The 21,770-nt window shown below is 42.8% G+C and overlaps 1 protein-coding gene across 1 annotated transcript in view; it reads right to left on the bottom strand.

Moving 5' to 3' along the window:
- Positions 1–21,770, bottom strand: part of LOC144823523 (cytochrome P450 27C1-like) — a 232,565-nt gene that overhangs the window by 8,387 nt on the left and 202,408 nt on the right. Inside the window, exon 8 of the mRNA XM_078682109.1 lies at positions 13,341–13,544. Coding sequence (XP_078538235.1) covers positions 13,341–13,544 — 204 coding nt within the window. The remainder of the gene's footprint in view (positions 1–13,340; positions 13,545–21,770) is intronic.

Raw genomic sequence — 21,770 nt, forward strand, 5'->3', positions numbered from 1 at the left:
AGATGCCATTTTTCCGCTTTTGCACACAACACAACATTGCTCTGTTCTCGTACATACAATGCTTGCTCTTCTTCACATGAGAACTGTCTGTTTTTCACATACCTAGGCGTACATTGTGCTCTCTGTCTGCACTGCGTGACCAAGGTCGAATAACAATATATGCTGTTAATTCACGTTGATCAGTCCCCCGCACATAGACATAACAGAAGGCGCAGCTGCCCAAACTTAAACTTTGGTGCTTTTAATATGGCATGGCAGGCATGAGGAAATACTTTGGAGAACACCTTTCCAACTACGAAGAGCTGTGTTTGCCCTGGGATGTGATTCACTGCATCTGATCTTGGAGGTATGGGGTTCCCCGTCAAAGCCCAGAGGTTTTCTTCTATTACTTAAAACTAGGTCCCAGCACGGAGGTGGGGTGGTAAAGGCGCTGTAGTCCTGTTTCCACTGTCATTATAATATGATATCCCCTTTTGAGCTTTATGGAATTGTAACAATCCTGATTGTATTATTCTTATGCATCTTATTGTCAGTATTGTCGCGAATACTGCACCTTAGAGCACGTCAGTTAAAATAAACATTTTAAACTATATTGTGTCTCTGATTTCTCATGTTGTATGAGTGTTAGAGCGAAAGAGTGTTCTTGGTTCCCACTATTCCTGAGAGTTTACTAAGTCGCATGTTCTAGGTTGTCTAATCATTGGTAGCTTCGCTGTAGTACGGAGAACGAATGAGACACTATTGGTAGTCGGATTGGGGTTCTAGGCACTGAGGTGGGTTTTTTGGTACACCACAATACACCGAGGTCCTGGTTTCCTGCGCATAGTTCTGTGCACGAGCAGAATCCCTGCAACACTACCAATGCTTTCCTACCTAGGTCATTCAGGCAAGGGTAACACAGGAGTGCATCGTGGTAGGCTGGTGATCATACGGTGGAACCTATTTTCTGCTGTAGCTAGCTGAGTAAGTTTCTCAATGCCCCATAGTTCTGCCTCGTATAGGACCGAGCTTACTACTTTTGCATTATAAATATGTAGCACCAGGATGACTGGCTTCGTCAGAGATGTTTCAAATTCATTGTGGAGGACACCACCTAATTGTCGATGTTTCAATGTCATAATATCATCATGAGACCTCGATCTCAATTCCTTCTGCAAAATAATTCCTAGGTAAGTAAATTAGTCTACCTGTTCTAAAGGTGTCCCACCCAAAATTATACTACCTGTAAATGTTCTGTGCTGTTGAAAAGTCATAAACTTAGTCTTTACTGCATTCATTTCTAGGCATCGTAGAGAGCAAAAGTCTTGAAAAAGTAACAATGCACGCTGTAAACCACTAGGAGTTTTTGAGATAATAAGCGCGTCATCTGCAAACATTAAAATTGGAATTTTTTCCCTGCTAAAACCGGTGCATCAGCAAGGACAGTAGTTAAAAAAATTGCAATTCCATTAATACAAAGGGAGAATAAAATGGGTGCCATAACACATCCTTAGCACACTCCTTTCTCTACAGGAAAAGGACCAGTTACATTCCCCTGTGAGCCCCAATGTATTTGAGCAAACTTTTTCTCATGAAGGCGGGCAATAAGAGAGAGCAGGTCCATGGGCATTCCCAACTCCTGTAGCACCACCCAAAGTTTGTTGCGAGAGACCAGGTAAAAGGCTGACTTAAGGTCGACAAAGGCAGCATACGTGCTGCCCTTGCCAAGAACTACAGTCCACCAGTATATTAGAATAAAACGAAAGACCTGGTCTATGGTGCTGATATGTACCCGGAAACCCACCTGTAATGGGGTTTAGATATCGTCAGCATCTATCCACTCTTGGACCTTTGCCAGGACAAGGTGGGATACCACCTTTTGGATAGAATCAATGAAGCTTATTGGCCTGTAGTTTCCAGGCAGAGACGGGTCACCTTCTTTGTATACTGTGATAATCTCCATCCCCCTCCAGGAATCCGGGATGAGGGTACCTGGCCTGTAGCTTCCAGGCAGAGACTAGTCACCTTCTTTCTATACTGTGATAATCTCCACCCCCCTCCAGGAATCCGGGATGAAGGTACCAAGGGCAATTGCGTTTACCAATAGCATTATACAGCCACGGCCGGTGGTAGGTGTAACTGCAGGGCGGTGATGTAGGGAGGGGGAGGGAGGGGCAGGGTGGGGAGTTGTAATGCATGGATTACGGACTTTAACAGGTAAGTAAACATATAAATAAATAAAACGAATTTCGTTGCGCGCACTGCATCGCATTTGGTGATGCAATGCACACAACAAAATTCGTTTTATTAATTTATATGTTTACTTATCTGTTAAAGTCCGTAATCCATACATTACAACCCCCCACCCTGCTCCTCCCCCTCCCTACGTCACCGCCCTGCAGTTACACCTACCACAGGCCGTGGCTGGCATTATATACCTACTCCATTTAGCCTTGTTATGTAGAAAGATATCGGAGGGAATACTATCAATACCTGGCGCTCTCCCCCTGAAATTACACTAAGGGCAGCGCTTACGTCAGCTAAGTCAAAGACCTTGTCAGTAAAGTAAAAATGGGTGGGGGAAAGCTTGTTAGCCTCACCATCATCACTGGTGTATTGTGAGGTAAAATGGTTAACCCAGGAGTCTGGTGCTACATGATTTTGAGGGGGCAATGAGACTCCACCCCTACCCTATTTTACCAAATTCCAGAAACATTGGGGGTTGTTCCTGGTGCATGCTACTTTAAGATCCTGCCATATCTTATCATCCTACATTTTTTGGGCATTTTCCTGCACCTTCTTTTAATTTTCCTTGCATTTTGTACTCTGCACACGTCTCCTGATCTAATAGCTTACCCTAGAAGTCTGCAGGCTATTTTACATTCTTTATTAAACCAGTGGTGCTGGGCCTTAATACAGTTCGCCTTAGCCCTGTGAGGTCTGCGAAACTATGAGCGAATTTTGGAGAATAGTATAAAGTGAAAAATAGTTATTTCCTTGATTGGCTGAGAGCTGAGGAGGTAAGCCTCCATCTCTGCTACCACTTCATGATCACTTTCCACATCTGGCTCCCACTCTGCTTAAGCTAGCTGTCCAAGAGCCTAGGAAGGTTGAACCTAGGCTCACCACCATATGAAAAGGTATTCCATCTTGCATCATCTGTTATGGTTCTAAATGGTGATCCTGATACCCGTGCATTACATTTTTAATACCACAATCAACTTTACTTTGGATACTACCATTCCTATTAAACCTCAGAATGGTCGTCACCGTGCATATCCATCGGCTCCTTGGTTTTTTACTTGAGTCAAGGAAGTAAAAAAAAAACATTGCATGCAGTTGGAACCCACTTGGCTCAGCAACCGCATGACCAATAACAAAATTAAGATACCTTACACATATAAAAAGCTATAAGAAATGCATATAACTTTGAGCAGTTAGAATTGGCCAAAAAACACACTAGAAAGGTGTTTTTTGTTTTCAGGGACATTGCTACGGAAACCCCCTATTCTTGTGGCTCATCGGTTACTCATTCTCTTCAACTCTGCTCTTCCCTATCTCAATTCTTTCATGCAAAAATTAGGAACATTTTGCACTTTTTACTGGTCAGCACCCTTTATTCACTACATCTACCTACTCAAACAGCAACTACAATACCACTATTTTTTGTGATTTCAAACTTTTACAGAGAGTCAAATGAAATAAAAAGTGTCTTGTTATTTCATCTCAATGACTTTCAATCGCGGTCTTATTAAATTGATTAAAGAACTCAGCTAAACTTTCATTAAGCCGGTAAAGATGCTCTATAATTTCTCCATTCCCATCGGAAGTCTTGCTAGTATTGGCAATCATTCATTATCTTACCGCGCTTGAAAAAGCCAACAGCTGATCCTTCCATCTTAGACATTTATAAGTCTATTGCGCTCCTCCCTTTTCGAGCAAAAATCATAGAGGGAGCCCCTACAGCAACCTTCTCCCACCGCTGCCCTAACCGGGGACCATAGCCCCCAAGTGCATTTGTGCCAGGAGGCACAACGTGGGACATCATTGCCCTGAAGCACATAAAGTCACTGCCGGGCTCCCGCAGCGGGGGAGCCCCTACAGCAACCTGCTTCCACCGCTGCACTGCCACCCTAACTGAGGACTACAACCCCCAAGTACTATCGCGCCAGGAGGGACGACGTGGGACATCAGCGCACAGAGGCGCATAAAGTAACTGCCGGGATCCCGCAGCGCTGGAGCCCCTACAGCAACCTTCTTCCACTACCGCACCACCGCCCTAATCGGGGACTACAGACCTCAAGTGCACTCACGCCAGGAGGGACCATGTGGGACATCAGCACCCGGAGGCGCATAAAGTCACTGCCGGGCTACCGCAGCGAGGGAGCCGCTAGAGCAACCTTCTTCCACCACAGGCCTAACGGGGGACTACTACCCACAAGTGCACTCGTGCCAGGAGGCGGACATGGGACATCAGCGCCCGGAGGCGCACAAAGTCACTGCCGGGTTCCCGCAGCGCAGGACGTGCGCGGGTGTGCCCGGACAAAGCCCGGGCCAAGGGCGGGCCTATGTGCGCCCGTCTTAGACCGGATAAGGCCGGGTTTGGCCACCCCTCTGAAGAGTCTTGTCTGAGGCTTCAAGCAACTGCGGGTGAGTCCTTTTTACTTTGTTTGGGCCTGGATAAACTGAAATCTAAACTATTATACCTTATTGCCAGTGCTCTAAATCTGAAGCTCTTGTGGGGACAAGTAAGTTGTTTTTTTGCGGGCTAATCTGAGACATAGAAATACGTTAAGAAATAGAGTGCTCCTCTGCCACTGCTACTATTCTGAGACTGTTACGAGTTGATATGTTTCGGTCAGCTATAACCAAAAAGCGCATAACCAGAAGCTGATTGAGACCGGCCCAATTATAATTAAGTAGAAGAAACTGGAGCTCGAGCTAAACTGGCTGGGGGAGTCTACAAACTGAGTCTACAATTGAGGCCAAGTAAGCTAACTCATGCCCTTGGACTAATTCATGCTACACTTGTGTGTGTGTGGGCTGGGTTGTTCCTAACCAAATGTCTATACACAAGCAAACGGGTGATATGGAGAGTACACTTAAGACATTTAAGAGACCCAAGTCTCTACAAAACTCGAACCTTGACTGTTTTCTAACCTGTGCTGCTAGAGCCTTGAATAAAGAAATATCAGTGGTGGAACAGCGGTTGTCTATGGATGGTGGAGCACTTACTGCCATAAATTTGGACCACACCCCAAATAGGGTACCTGGGGTCACTAAGACGGAAATTCTAACGAGTATAATCCTCAGACCAGTCAACCCCTATGAAGCCCCCTTCTCCACCATGTTCTACTACTACACCCTCAACAATGGATCTACCATCTAAAAAGAAGAGGAAAACGAAACACTCAAACCCCCCACTAGGTACCAGATCAAAAAATAAAACAAAGCTGTCAACACAGGAGGGGGTCAAAAGCACCATAACTGTACCACCAACAGTTCCACCAGGATCTCAACCTATATCACTAGCCTCAGAAGCCTCTACGCTTCTATCCGAGCAAGGTTTAGAAACTCTTAAGAATCACTTGGACAATATACTGCTAAACAACCTTCTACCAATCATGGACAGACTTGAAGCTAATATGGGTGATATCCAAAAGTGTATTAATAAACTTGCAGTTGGGATTGGAGAATACAGGTCTATTGTTCAGGAACATCCTGCAGGGGGGAGGGGGAGGGGAATAAGCCAGTCTAACATAGCAGGAAGACAGAATAATAAAGCCATACATACTTCTCCTGTAGCCATGACCCCAGAGTCAGTACATGATCAAGTACAGAGTTCATCTACTGTTCGATCCTCAAGACAAGCAACCCACGCAATGGGAGGTGGAAACAGGGGGGGTAGTTCAAGGGCACGACTAGTTGCACAAAATGCAAAGGTACGGTTCATACCATGTTTTGTATTGTATTGTGTTCTTATATAGCGCTGCTATCACCCTACGGGTATCCTGGCGCTCAGACAGGAATTAACGGTTATACCTACAGTTCCAGATTAGAAAATATGAACTAGCCCCTGGGGAATAGTAGGGTCTTCAACTCCTTCCTGAATTTCAGCAGGCAGCTAGCTACCCTAAGGCCCTGTGGCAGCCCATTCCATAATTGTCCAGCTGCCACGCTGAAAGCTCTGCCCCCATTCTGGACCGTTTGAATCTGGGGACCAGAACTAGGCCAGTGTTAGCAGACCACAGTTGTCTAGGGGGCTCGTACCACTTAAATTTATCCTGCAGTGGTAAAGGTCCCTGTCCATGAACCGCCCTAAAGACGATGTATAGTGATTTAAAACTAACCCGTTCTTTAATTGGTAGCCAGTGGAGGTCTCTCAATGCCAGGGATGTTGAGGAGCTCCATGGTCTGTTTAGAGCCACCTTTGCTGCCGCCGACTGCACCCTTTGGAGCCCTTGAAAGATGTACTGAAGATACTAGACAGCCTAATCCACAACTAGATGGCACCTCTAACATGTTTTCCACCTCACATGAGATTAATTCGGATCTCCCACCAGAATGTTGCCCATACGTAGCGATTTTAATCAACGTCCCCACAGTACAGGTAAACATTGAGGAATCTACAACCCAATTAAAAAATAAAGTCTGCCACTGGCTATCCCTACATTCTGACTATACCAACAACAGTTGCGATGATATCCTCTTTGTAAGAAGAGTGAGTTGAATTGGTCTTTCACGTAAATCTACCCAGGGTGATTGTTGGTAATCAACTGCAGGTCTTCTGTCCTAGCAGGAAAACTGATCAGAGGTAGGAGGGATCATGCAGGGTGGGGCCCAGATCACGGGATCGGCATTTTTTTTATAGACATCTCAAGCATAAGGGCCCTGTCAGTACATTAAATACTCGCATAACCCACTATCCCAAGGAACAATTCTCCCTTGTAACCACCAACAGATACCAAACTCTCTTGGAGCTGGATATCCCAGACTGACTAAGGATGGGCAGCGATGAGCCAACAGAGGGCTTTCAAAAATAAAAATAATCCAAGACAACCAGAGACCCGATGCTTGATCATCCCGAATAGCCATCGAATAGTTTCCCAAGGTCAAGAAGTAAAAAACATAACAACAAGGTTTCAGCTTCAACACAATTCTGAAGACGACCAGAAATTAAGTATTATTTCATGGAACATTGCAGGGATAAAATCGAAACTGAATGACTCGCAGTGGGGTAGTCTAGTGGATACTAGCCATATATGCCTGCTCCAAGAAACTTGGGCTACTGGACAGGACCACAGGGTGGGCTACACCACGTATAGTATTGAAGCTAGACCCTCAACAGCAGGTAGACCCGCTGGGGGTCTGTTCATTTGGATTAAGATAGCTTTTGATTGCAAAATAAAACAGCTAAACAATTTTCAAAAGAGTACAGGATGAGGCATAAAGGGTCTGGGAGGCAGAATATTGGTGTACTTTAATGGAGGCATCCAGATTGAAGGACTCCCAGCAATTTTGGCACTTACTTGGCAATTTTGGCACTTACTTGCAAAAGGGGTAAAACAACCAGCCAGTGAAACTGACTTTTATTTACAACCTATCTTTGGGAAGATTATTTCCAAAGTTTTAACTCAGGGACGGTTCCCGAGCTGGAGAATGAGAGAGTACAGTCAGGTGGTGTCTGCAACATAGAGCAACCAGTAGAAACTTTAATTAGCTTCTCCTTGGAGGAAACTGTGAATGCGATTACATCACTACAGCCTGGGAAGGCTCCAGGATTAGAAAGATTACCAGGTGATTTGTATCGTTCTGAGCCAGATGTATGGGGCCCTTGGCAGTTTGCAGTTTTCACGGCAATTATAAAAGGCAGGAATATCCCTGCTTCGTGGATGTGTGCTGAAATAATACCCATATTTAAAAAATGGAGATAAGGGGGACCCATCAAACTACAGGCCAATCAGTCTCTTAGATGTATCAAAGACTATATATAGCAACATGATTTTAAAGCATCTACGGAGCTGGATGGACGTATTTAATACTCTCATGTAAACATTCTAGGACTACTTCAAAATAGCACAACCCTTATATCATGATAAAGGGAAGAACAATAGTGACACTAATGGGTATAGAAAAATACAAAATTGTTTATTCATTCATTAGTAATTTCTGGTTATTTTTAAATATAAATTGCATTATAAAAAACATATATTCACAATAAAAAGTAACATTCATATCATACAGAGACTTTGACAGGTGCACAACATTCTTACTGCTTTCATACCAAACCATACACACTAAGACATACATCAACTGACTTTACATATATGTATGATGCGAATGATATACGATATATAATAATATTAAACCAAAAGATGATAGATTGATGGATAGGATAAGTCTTTAAGGTCTTTGAAGTGGGCGTAAAGCTGACTCAATGCGTATCGACAGAAACACTGTCTTCATCTGGAGTATCACCTCTGGAAGTTGTGCTCACAAGAAAAAAAACCTTGTTTGACGTCTCTGAAGATAGAAAGAAGGGAATACCAAAGAGTCTTCGACATGAGAATCTCAAATAATGTCCAGAAAGGTATCTGAAAAGCAGTCAGTCCTTGACGTTAGGTATCCGGGGGAACACGATGTAAAAATAGAATGTCCTCGTTGATGAAGTTTTAGAATACTCTCATATAGAAACAAGCCTATCTCGAGCCCGAGACAGGTCTAAAAGGTCCACCGTTGGAGGAAAGGACGATTTCCTCTCTGGGAGCCGACGATAAAAACTTGGACGAGCTGCTAGTCCTGATGAAAACGATTCATAATGCAGATAAAAAGATATAAACGAGCATTACAGCTCTATACTGGTAACCGGCAAACCAACGGATATGGGCCGTAACATTCCATATTTTGAAGTAGTCCTCGAATGTTTACATGAGTGTATTTTCCCTGTCTAGGTTACTTCTTACTAGTTTTCGGGGGTCCCCTTCCTCTTGCGATAGAGGTATTTAATATACTTTCCCAACTGAAAGCTGGCTTTAGAGCTTCCACGAGTACTTTAGACCAGGTGTTTTGGTTCCTGTTGCTCATCTGGAAGGAAGTTACCATCAAAAAGGGCCACCTGTATGTCGTGTTTGTAGATCTAAAAACTGTATTTTATTTTATAGATCGTGCAAAGCTTTGGGCTGCCCTTAGGGAGCTTGGTCTTCCTGGTGGTTTACTCCATCTCCTGGTATGTTTATATCTAGGGAAATGATGCCAAAGTCAGGTGGAATTTGGATGGTAACCTAACTAAGAATATTCTAGTAGGTGCGGCAGGGTTGCGTGTTAGCGCCAACATTATTTACCACGTATATGAACGGGCTCATCAATTTTAAAAAAAAATTTTTTTACAGAGTTTTATATAGCGCGAACTAGACCCGAACTGAATCGGGTATCAGAGCGCTTTACATAGCACCAGTTACGTTACATGAGGACACGCATTCATTTTAGGCACGGGGAGATTAAGTGATTTGCCCAGAATCACAGGAGGTTTTTGGCGTTGTTACCGAGACTCGAACCCAGATCCCCAGGTCTGAGGTCGAGCGCCCTAGCCGTTAGGCCAGCTCCTCTCCCCTTAATGATCTCTATGATTGTGGTGGAGACCCACCAAAATTAGCTGGTAAACAAATCCCTGGTCTTCTATTTGCAGATGAAACCCTACTTATCTCGAAAGCCCCAATGGGAATTCAGAAAGTGCTAACAATGTTTGCAGCAGCCTGTAAAGAGCGGGGTTTGGAAATTAATTGTACCAAAACAAAGTTTATGGTTTTCAATCCCTACAAGTCAATTAAGGGGAAAGTGAGGCTTGGAATTCAACAACTAGATGAGGTTAAGGTGTTTGATTATTTGGGCGTTAGAACTAGGGAGAACCTGAATTGGACTTCCCAAATTCAGAAGAGCGTCCTTTCATTGCAATACGTGGAGAGTACAATAGTAAAGAAAGCCAAAAAATCTCCCTACCACCCAATATCCCCAATCTTAGAAATTCACCGGGCTAGAGGGTATGCCACAGCCTTGTATGGGGCGGAACTGTGGGAGATGGAGCACCTGAACCAGCTATAAGTAGCTGAAAACAACTTTTTAAGAGCAATCTTAAACCTCCCACGGAACACACCGTTAATACCACTATGTCTGGATCTTGGGTTAAGGTCCATTAGCCACATAGCTGTCCTTAAAGTGTTAATGTTTTGGATAAGACTTTAGACCTGTAACACTCAGATACCAGTAAAGGAGGCAGTGGAGGAGTTACTAATGCTCCAAAGGCAAACAGGGTGACTAATTTGGTTTAGGAAAGTAAGGCAAGGCTTTATAAATTGAGGCTGGGATTCATGTAGGATGATCAACAGTCTATCACAAAAAGAATGGGTTACCAGCTCAAAAAAAGGTACTGGGATCTTGTTGATCAATTTTGCACTGAAACCAGAACACCTAGCACTTTAACCATTCGATTCCTAGATTTTAAAAGTTGTTTTAAGTTTGATTCCTATATGGATGATGTTGAACCACCTCAGGCATGCGCACTTTATATACAGTTTAGAATTGGGGTACTCCCATTGAATGCCTTGAAAAGCAGAGCTTAGCTTTGCGTCAAAGCTGTTTCTGTAAACAGAGCTGTAAAGTATGCGGTTATCTCGGTCATACTTACAATGCCTTTACCCCACTTGTGTTTTATTTGTATTCCTCCCTTGGTTCTGCTCCCGTGCTCCGGGTCCTGCCTTCCAGCCCTTTGTGGCCTCTGTCGTATGTCTGTGTGATATGTTTGTGTGTGAGCGTTTGTCTGCATTTGTTTAAGCTTCTGGTGTGTGTTTGTGTGCATGTTACCATGTGTGTTTGCGCACACGCCTGTGTGTCTGTTTATATGTTTGAATGTATGCATTTTGTCTGTAGCTGCTGGCAGTAACCTAGCGGGTAGGCAGAAGCAGTGACAGACATGATGAAGAGCAGAGCTCATTGACAAACCTACGGGCCGGGAAAGGGCTGGCTGCCATAGAGGCTGAGCACAGAGTGAAAACACTGGGAGCTGCTGCAGAGCCCTCTACACAAGACATCCTACAGTCTTGCACAAATAATGCAACCCCCTCACACCTGTGAACATGTCCCATCCAAAGTTAAATGCCAAGCATGTCACGCTTTTAGCACACTGCTGGCACTATCAGACTTCTTAAAAAAATATATACATATATATTATATATACATATACATACATACATACATACATATACGGTTTGACCTTTAGCCCCTCTATACTTTTTTGAGATTTTACTTTGTAATGCTACCTATTTAATCTATTTCATTCCTTGTTCACCTGCCAACCTTTATAATGTACTAAATTGCAGTGCAAAGATTTTTTTAAGTTTGAAGTCACTTTAGATATGCAGATTCTATTACTTTCTTCTTAGTAATCAAAAAGCACCTCAGCTTCCTTATACAGCTGAAGCAACAAAATTGTATATTTTTAAAAATGATTTATCAGCATACTGATTTCATCAGGTTTTATCATTTCCAAGATAGCGCCTGAAGTGAATTGCTCCGTTACACTTTCTAAGCTACTCACTAGATTCCATCTTTATATTATGAAACACGAGCTCCCTGTTTTAGGTTGGAAGCGTTTTTCATTGATCTGTTTCATCTAAATTCTTCTCCTCCCTTTCTGACTGGTTTCACCTACTAAGTTGATGATTAAGTATTCCCTCATGCTGACATTTGGATCGCGGCTGTGACAAGTCCACCTTTACCAGCCCCCCTTGCATAACTTCATACCATAAGTTATCGCATATTTTTGTCAGGACATTTTTTACAGTCTTTAAATTATTTATACGTGTCCTCCTTTGGCTATTTTTTTCAGCGTGTTGGTACATTGAGAATGCACCAGAAAGATTAAAAATGCACTAAAAAGCTCTTGCAGCATCTTGCCACATATTTATATCTTTTGCCTGCTCCACACATCTTCGTGGTGTTTTGAAGATAAGTGTGCCAACTACGGTTTCTGATCCTGCTTCTTTTCCCTCAAAAACTCAATTTCGAAAAAAAAACGCATTTTCTCTTCTTGAATTGTCTTGCTATTGCACAAACAATAAAAAAAAATAACTAAGGTGAGTTTTTCCACACCAGCAAGAGGTGGTGGTATAATACAACATGTGCTCTACTGAAAGTAGGCAGACAGGGCCACCATTAATTAATTACATAACACAAACCATAAATCCAATCCACACCGCACAATTCCGCATCATGCCACACAATTCAACAGCACACCACATAACTGAACTGCAATACATACCACAACACAACCATTCCACATAATTACACTTCATGACACACAGTCCCACTCCACGTAATTCCAGTACTTTCACAACCACATAATTGCTATACAAACTATTCCACTGCACACCATGCCATTTAATTTCCACACAAATACACTACATGCCACACAATTCACCCCACAAATTCCACATCTAACTTTCAATTCAACCCACATAATTCCACTCCAAACCACATACATCCAAACCCCTCCAAACCAAAACACATAGATAAAAGACATCGCCATTCACAATGCCAATAGATCTAACTCTTGCATACACAGACCTATTGCATTGCAAATGCTTGTTTATTTGTAATGTCTACATGCACCAATTACTGCTGCTTCGTTTTATTAGTTTGAAGGGGAATTCAAAAGATTTCCTGCAAAATGCACTTTATACTACAGAACTGCAAATCTAATTGGCTTAAAAAGGCAGAAAAGTAGTTTTCTTTATGAGAATAGTTTTATAAATGAAAATAGAATGCATACAAATGTGTGTTGCTGTCCCGAACATAGGCAGAGATATTCTACTGATTTTGATAATGAACGAAAATTCAATTTTGAAAAATTCTGTGCCGAAATGAAACGCTTCCCCTTTTTATACAGAAATAATGCACAGACATATTGACAATGCAATGTGCCAAACCACACAACTTGTGTGCTAAACCGCAGTGGTCGTTTGCAGGTGTACGTCTGCTTACTGGCACTACAAATGATGGGAGTGAGTTCACGATTGTAGAATACATATAGTGATTGTCTTTTCATTCCACAACTTTTTTGTGTGTCCACCTAGTTCTGCTTGAGAAAAGTTATCTTGAGAACACTAAAGAAGAGCAAACATATGATTTTTATGCTCTTAAATTAATAAATTGTAGGGGTTAAGCGGAGCACTAGAACCATCTGTTCTGCCTACCTTGTGGAATCCGGGGAAACAATTCATTTAGGCTGGTGGGAGCAGCGCCTCAACTGTTGTGGAATTTACAGAAAACAACCCTTTATTCCTGGAACATCTTCCGCGTAGACTTACCTGTATCAGTGCAAGATGAATTTCCAGCTCTGCAATTCTCCTTCCTATACAACTGCGGAGACCATAACCAAAAGGGATGGATCCAAAGTTGTCCACTCGGTCCATGTTGCCTCTCCTCAGCCAGCGTTCTGGTCTGAACTCTTGCGCTGCTGAGAAATACTCTTCCTCAAAGGATGTAGAATAGTGGCACATAGCAAGCTGGGTCTGGGGCGGGAGCAAGTGACAGAAAAGAAGAAACCAAACAAAAATGACAGTGAATTCATTGTGCTCAGAAATAATGGCAATACAGCTTTTATGGATTTCCAATATGGGAAGATTTACGACTTTTGTAGTCTCATCTATTTTTTCACTGCTTATGAAGCAGTACACACAAATCCATGGCCTCTACACGCTATTCATTTTGATTTCATTTTTCAACAGCTTTATTCGACAATTTACAGTCATAAAAGCATTTACAAGAATACAAATAGAATCGTATATATAAAATAGCTGTCGATAGAGAAGCATACATTGGGTAAATATCAAAAAAACTACTTCATTTGTGCTTTTTGTACATTTCATAGGTAAAAAAATGGAGTTACATACCCCAAGGCAGACCCCCCCTTAAAAGGCTCTTAGTGATATATCTAGACGGTGTCGTAAATTCACGTAACATAAAACATTAAAATCTCCTTAGAGAATTTCCTAAAACGGTTCAAATATGTACAAAACACACCACATTCTTATATACAAGTGGCAATTAACTTGTACCTTCTTGCGCTTAATTACTTTTGGGACTTAGCGGGTGGTGCTCGCTATCAAGCCCTACACTGCTTAATGGTAAACTGGATAGTTTGAATCACGCCAGTTTTTAATCCCACTCTGGGATATTAGGCGAGCCCTCAATGCCCATGTCCACCCTAAGAATTTTGCCATGGCTATTACTATAGGCGGTGAGGTATGAGTCCGCAGGATGCGTTCGGCTTCAGCTGCCCGTCTACTGCCAAGGAGTTTACAAATTGGAAGCAGCCAGACCCGACGCGGGGCAGCGTAAGCGGTGCAAACAAAAAGGAGGTGAGGCAGAGATTTGTTACAGGACCTACATCCCGGACAAGTAGATACTGCTTGATTGGTCCATTTTACAGTAAATAATCTCACTGGGAGTGAGCCCACCCTAAACTGAAAATACAATTTGTGGTCTAATGGTTTTGTAATTAGATCCCAGTAAGTTTCCAACTTCGGAGTGGCTTTATGATCCAAGAATCGGCTTGTGAGGGTGAATGACTCACTTTGCCTAATGTTATTATCCCGGAACCATTCCCAATACTTGGCCTTCAACACCTCTTTGGTTGGAAAGTTTGCATTTTCAGGATACGCCCACATTGAAGCCAAACCTATATCGGATAGAAGGTCTCTGACCGCCCATAGCCATTTAATACGATGTGAAACGTCCGCCCTTATTATTTCTGAGAAACCTTTCGCATAGCCTGCGAGCTCTGGTGTAGTCCAGAGTCTCCTCCAGTAGAGGATGGGACGAAGTTTGGCTACTGCTGCAATCGTTTTTTTTCCCTAAGTCAATTAATAATGCGCTAGTTGGAGTGCTCAGTGGCACTCTAGTAATGTTTCTTAGAAACCTATTTCTGTAGAGGTAAGGGTTACAAGATTCTCACACTCCCAAAGTTCCAAGCCATATAGGGCTGAACTAATGGCTTTCAAGTTATACATTTCTAAGACTGGGCTGATGGGCTTAGTGTACGATAGATTATATTCTTGGTGCAGGATCCCTGATACTGCCTGTGTTTAAAGGAAGCTAATTCCACCTGATAGTCCCACTTCATATTATCTTGGAAGTTCACCCCTAAATAGGTGAACTCCTTCACCAAATCTAGTGGCCTGTCATTCATACAAATGTCCCCTTTGAAGGCCCTATGTGCATTAAATGCCATTAGCTTTGTCTTTGACACATTGACCTCCAAGCCCTTCTGCGAACAGAAACCCTCAAACGTTTTAGGGCTTTCTGAAGCCCGCTAGGGGTCTTGGACAGGATCAATGTGTCATCGGCAAACATCAATATAGGCACTTTATCACCAGCTAATGTGGGTGCATCAGATGGTATTCCACTCATGTAATCAACTATCCCATTATTATATAGTGAGAATAGCGCAGGAGCCGTGACGCAGCCTTGTCTCACGCCTCTTTCTACTGGGAATAATGCAGTAATTTCACCCTGCCCACCCCATCTAATTTGTGCACTGTTATCCTCATGTAGTCCAACGATCAAAGTCAAGAGCTCAGGTGGGAGCCCTAACTCTGGTAAGGTTAGCCATAACTTCGTGCGGGGGACGAGGTCGAATGCTGCCTTAAGATCTACAAAGGCGGCATAAAGGCTTCCCTTTCCTAACGTCACAATCTTCCAGTATATCAAAACAAATCGAAACACCTGGTCGATGGTACTAAGGAACGCGCGTAACCCAGCTTGTAGTGGGAACAAAACCTCAAACTCCTAAATCCATTCCTGCACTCTATTAAGCACCAGCCTCCCAATTATTTTCTGGAGACAATCGATTAGGCTGATGGGCCTATAGTTCCCCGGACTTGATTTGTCCCCTTTCTTATAAACAGGGATAATCTCAGCATTCTTCCAAGAGTCGGGTATATGGGCTCCTTGGGAAATGGTATTCGACAACAAAAGGATGTACCGGCAACATCTGTCTTTCTCGTATAGAAAGATGTCCCCTGGTATGCCATCCGGCCATGGTGCCTTTCCGGCCAATACAGATTTAAGTGCGGTCTCTACCTCAGCCTTAGTAAATGTTTCATTGGGATATAGTGCACTTGTAATTTCCCCCTCTCCTTTTGGTAGGGTTGAGGCATATTGGGGTTTAAAATAATTCACACAATCAGATTGAGAAACTTGATTTTGGGGACGCTCAGCCTGTCCCTCATTGGACCATTTGTAAACGTTCCAGAATTGTTTGGGGTTTTCATGGCACAGGCGTCCCTTAATTCCTGCCATCTTTTATCATCCCATCATTTCTTAGCTTTTGATTGGGTACCCCTATAGATGTCCTCGCTTCATGGACCTTTATGGGGTCAACCCCTTTGATGGCTTCCCCTAGGGCCTGGCATGCCACCCGACAACCTGCGTTATACCATTGCCCCTCTTTCAATATGGGTGCCCTAGGATTCTTCCCCTGCTTAAAGAAATAGGTGCGTAGGAGTTTTAAAAAAGTGTTATGTATACCTATTGTGTTTGCTAGATCTCTTTTTTCCTCTACATTGGCCCCTAATTCATTTGTAGCATAATCCATGCTCTGAAGGACATTATCTAGTAAGGCAGGCGACTCTATTAACCTTACCCAATTGAGCCGCCTTAGCTCATTAGTTGGAACAACCTCACCTAGGTGATGCCCATCCCTAGGTTGAGAACCCGTCGTTTGACAGTTCAAATCCAAGGTTCCACATAGTGGGTTATGGTCGCTTTCTAGCCTGTCTATTACCTTCATGTCCACCACCAGATGCCATAGACCCAGGCTCACAAGAACATAATCTATTCTGCTAGCGTGATAGCCATTGTTAAAGGTATTAGCTCCATGTCTATCTGATTTAGTATGCCCAATTAAAGCCTGTAAACCCTGTTCCATACAGATATTGTTTAATTGAATGGCCACATCTGTCCATCTCCTTATATGATTTAACTCTAGCGATGGAACACCCCATTTACTATCTTCTACTTCTGTCCAGTAGCCATCTTCCGTAGGAAGGGGTTCAAACATTGTATTGAAGTCCCCCGCTATTAGTATATTTGAGACACCTGATTGCATGTCCAGGAGGTCCTCGAGAGCCGCTAAAACTCTCGACCTTTTCCCTCTTGTTCCCCTGACATAGATGTTATATATGTCTATTGTTAATTGGTCACACATGGTCAATCTAATGTCCTGTATGTCTTGGCTCTGTGTTGGGAGAACCGGAATAACAGCCTCAAGCTCTTGGCGAACCCATATAGTCAGTCCTCCTGAGGGCCTCCCTTTTGCTCCCTTATTTGCAGCTACAGAATGATTCAAATACCCAACACAAAACTGGGGTGATTCGGCCCAAGTTTCTTGAAAGAGGCATATGTCATATGCCTCTATGAATACATACCACTCCTGAGAGCACATCTTTGTACTAAGTCCTGCAATGTTCCAGCTCAGAATTCGATTTACGCTGTTCCCTCTTGCATCCCTTTGGAAAAGGTTTTCATCAAACAGTCAAGGAACACACACAGGCAGTAATGATGTGCATTTTAATCAGATGTGCTACTGTTCAATGCCATATAGTTCCAGGCATCAGCTCAGAGCAACAACATCACCTAAATAAGCTGGGCATCGCTGGGAGATGCTTCAGTTCCAGCAGATTTCACCTTCTAAGAGGCTTTTGGGTATTAGTGCTTTGACAAACTAGAAAGGTACAGTGTAAAGAGCAAATATGAAATTTGCTTGGCATTAGTCTGGCTTGCTATCACTGTCATGGGTCTTCAGTACTACCAGTGTGCAAATTCAATAAAGTTAAGACAGTCAGTAAGAGGACAAAAAGCAGCACACATATTCTTTGTGGTATGTTATGAGGCTTCAGGCAGCAAACCTTATGTTACATAACAATCTAAACTCACCTTTGATGAAAAAGCAATGCGCCACCATTTCAAGAAAGAGTTGATTTGCACCGCCAAGCTCTGGGCTGAGGTTTTCAATTAAAGCTCGCAACAAAGTGGCCAATATAGTATTTTAGCGTCTCCTAAGTGTTTTCCTTTTGAAATGGCGAGGACATGATAGCAGCACACTTGATGTTTGAAACACAAATCATAATGTCCATTAACTGTCTAAGGAAACACGATCTAACAATATGTTCTACCAATCTCTTTCCATAACCTCCATGTACATTTTATTTGTCTTAGAAAAATGTAAATGCTGCTGAAGGCAAATTGTTGTTTAGAATGTTACGTTTTTCTGATTGAAGAGTTAATTGTAGACGTTTTACTAGCAGGGGCTGCCCTTTTTCCTGTTTTTCATGAGGATTGAGCCAAGTTCATGCCTTTGTTTGCTCTTGACATTGTTTAAATTAAAGTGCAACAGTGTTCAATTTGGTGGATCCAAATGTCAGTTTCCAAGTGTTGCTCACTAGCATCAAATGCTTTTTATTTGCCTGTTTGTTTTGTCCAATACCCAATATGATCGTAGTTAGTGTTTTGATTTTTTCTTATACTATCGTCCACCTCCCCACTTTGGTCATTTTAGTTGTGATGGCAGACCAGCACACATGACTGTGGGCACTACGGGCTTCACTGCAGCAACACAGACACATTTAATAGACAAAGAAGTACAAAAATGCAGCTTGAGAGCTTTGTGGGACACTTAAATTGATCAAATACAGAAGCTCGGCATAACAGCACTAAAGAAGACATAATGCATCAGTATTTAATTGTGCAGTAGGGCAGTATTTATAATGGGGTCAATCTCAAAGGATCTGAGGAGCTTGCAAACTTGTGCATGTGATTAACATACACTTTGTGTTTTCATGCCACCCAATGGGTTTCCAGTGCAGAAGCATGACCAAATCCTGAAACTAATGCTCCAGAGGTCGAATGTTGCCCAATGTTAGATGTAAGTAGCTCCTCTTTTGCAGCTGTATGTGAGCTGCATATACAATAAAAGCTATTGATATTTATAAAGCACGAGGGGTTGCTGCGGCTTTGTATGGGGCGGAGTTGTGGGGCTCCACAAACCTGGAGGCATTAGCCAAGGCAGAAAGTAAATTCTTGAAAGAACTCTTGGCACTCCCATCGAGCACACCGACCGTCCCAGTGCTTCTTGATTTGGGCTGCAAATCAATCGCGGACCAGGCGCGATTACGGCCTCTGCTCCTATGGGCCCGCCTGCGGAGGGTCCCGGAGCTAGCCTCCTATGCAGCAGGTCTGTCCGAGGTAATTGCTATGGAGGGATGGCAACGAATTAAATGGCTAAGGGACATCAAGAGCCTATTGGTGGAGCTGGGTCTGGAAGATTTCTGGGTTACTCGCTCTGCTCCTCCGAAAGCCACCTTGAAGAAGCTATATTGGGATTGGATAGCCACCAAACTCATTCGCAATCCACGCCACTGCAATTCGACCGCAGCATTCCTGAGAATCAAAGACGTGGTTGCTTACGAGCCTTATCTGGACCTTATCATCACTCCCCTGGATAGGGCTCTTTACTTCAAACTCAGAGTGGGCACCTTGCCTTTGGCCAACTTGGTGTCCAGGTGGAGATCTTCATCTTCCCAGTCCTCACCTTTTTGTGCCATGTGCTCGACACGGGTGGAGACGGTGGCACATTTTTTCTTCGAGTGTCCTGACTATTGTGCTACAAGGAGGTGTTGGCTAACACCATTGTGCAGGCTCTGAGGCACACGACAGCATCTGGTGGCCCTTCGCATTTTACTGACTGACACATCCCCCCTTATTGTCTGTGGTGTTTCAAAGTTTTTAAAATGGGCTTGGGTGAGCCGAGCTAAAAGGCTTTCTATTTCAATTTAATTCTCTTTTTAACTATTTATTGTATTTTACCTGACTATTTTAGTAATCATAAATGTATGTTACCATAAGCCTGAAAATGTATTTTTGTATGTATCGCTTTTAAGATATTTACGTATCGAAATAAAGCTTTTACAACCAATAAAAGCAAAACTACAAAAAACAGAACTTGAATAGTAAAAATGTACTGGACAATCTACTCATGCCAGACATTAATCAGCTTGAGAGCTGTTCTCCCACAAGCAGTCCTAAAATGGGTCCCTGGAAGGTACCCGATAGGCGGAAAAACTTTCTGCAAACCTGCGTTTTGTAGAAATACATTGTGGCAGGCAAGGATGCTCATTTTAGCACTGGCACAACAATACTTTTTGTACTCCTCATAACCAGAGAGAAAACGTATATCAAATCACAGTATCTCATCAAGCCTTGGTGATCTAAAAGCCTAACGTGATTAGGCATTGAATGAAAACTAATTAATTCAACAGCTGCTTTTGAAAAGATGTATCAACTATATATGTACACTAATTGTATCCCTCCTTCCGAACCCCACTCCATTCATCTCTTGGCGTTCTGAAGCATTCTGCAAGCAACACGCAGCACCTAGAATTCACCAACAATTTAAGTAGAAGGTGTACATCAATATTCAGAGTCTATTTTCTCCTGCCCCTGAGCTTTTATGGCAACAATATTAACTCATTATCTTATATGTATCCTTTGTTCTGAGTCTTATATCCATGATTGAGCTCTCTCCTACCTCTTCTGCATACTCATGGTGTTCTGAACAATTGGTGTTATTATCCACCTCAATGGTATGTCTTTTACTAACCGTGGATGGTCAGAAGGACCAGCTCCACACTATAGAGATCCATGATCACGTCCTCCAAGTTACAACTGAATTCTCCTGCAGGCTCTCAAGCCATTTTGGCATGGTGGCTATGGCTGTTGATACCAGAGGGGTGCAATTTATTGTCCCCCTTTGGAGCCAAACGAGGCTTCTAAATGCAACTGTGAATTATGGAATTAAATCTTGTGATCCTTTAGAAGAAGAGAACTCAGGCCCCTGAGCCCCCTTAGATTGGAGAATTACAAACAACAACCCATCCATTTATTGGTTTTTCGGACAATGCATTTTTCTTGATACTATTGAAAAGTGTAGACACTACTGTAAAGTATGCCATTTCACTCGCCTTTGTTCTTAAGCTCCATTGCATTGCATTGTCCCTTTTATACAGTGCTCTACTACTTTTTTGCCAGGTTGGCGCTCTGTAAGCCACTTACATACAAAGGCATTCAAAAACCATGAAAAAGTAAGCAGAGTGTTTAAAAATGTGCCAGCGGAGTGCCTTCCATTTAACATTTTATAATGCTGTAACGATTATGTTAATTTGATAGACAGAATGAACTTGTCTGGCAGGAAATTCATCATGTGTATCTAAAAAATAATGGAGAAATGATTTGCATGAACATCGAGCTTTAGGCTAGTTTCCTTTAAGTGAAAAAGTGCTAAATTGTTCTTCGACGTCATTTAGCTTACATACCTTACAAAACTGTAAATGCAGAACTCAGCAATGTGTTCCTCAAGCCCCCTCTGGGGACAATAAGCTAATCTCCTGTGTGTGCACGAGCACGAGTTTGGTACTCACGCACTTTACAGTGACATGTAACATTCTTTACCGTCTTAAAATGGACACTTCTACCAAATCTCTCGTTTATACATAAAAATCAGTCCTTGCTGACAACAGCAGCCCCTAACCTATTCCCTCAAGCACCGCGAAACCGAGGCTTCCATTCTGATATTCAGAGAGTTCCGTCAGCACTCCAGGTGCAGCTTCATGTCGCGAGCACTCCAGGTGCAGCTTCATGTCGCGCGCACTGCGGGTCCCGCCAGCACTCCAGGTGCAGCT

The sequence above is a fragment of the Lissotriton helveticus genome, chromosome 3_1 (assembly GCF_964261635.1).
Source record: "Lissotriton helveticus chromosome 3_1, aLisHel1.1, whole genome shotgun sequence".
Taxonomy (NCBI): Eukaryota; Metazoa; Chordata; class Amphibia; order Caudata; family Salamandridae; genus Lissotriton; species Lissotriton helveticus.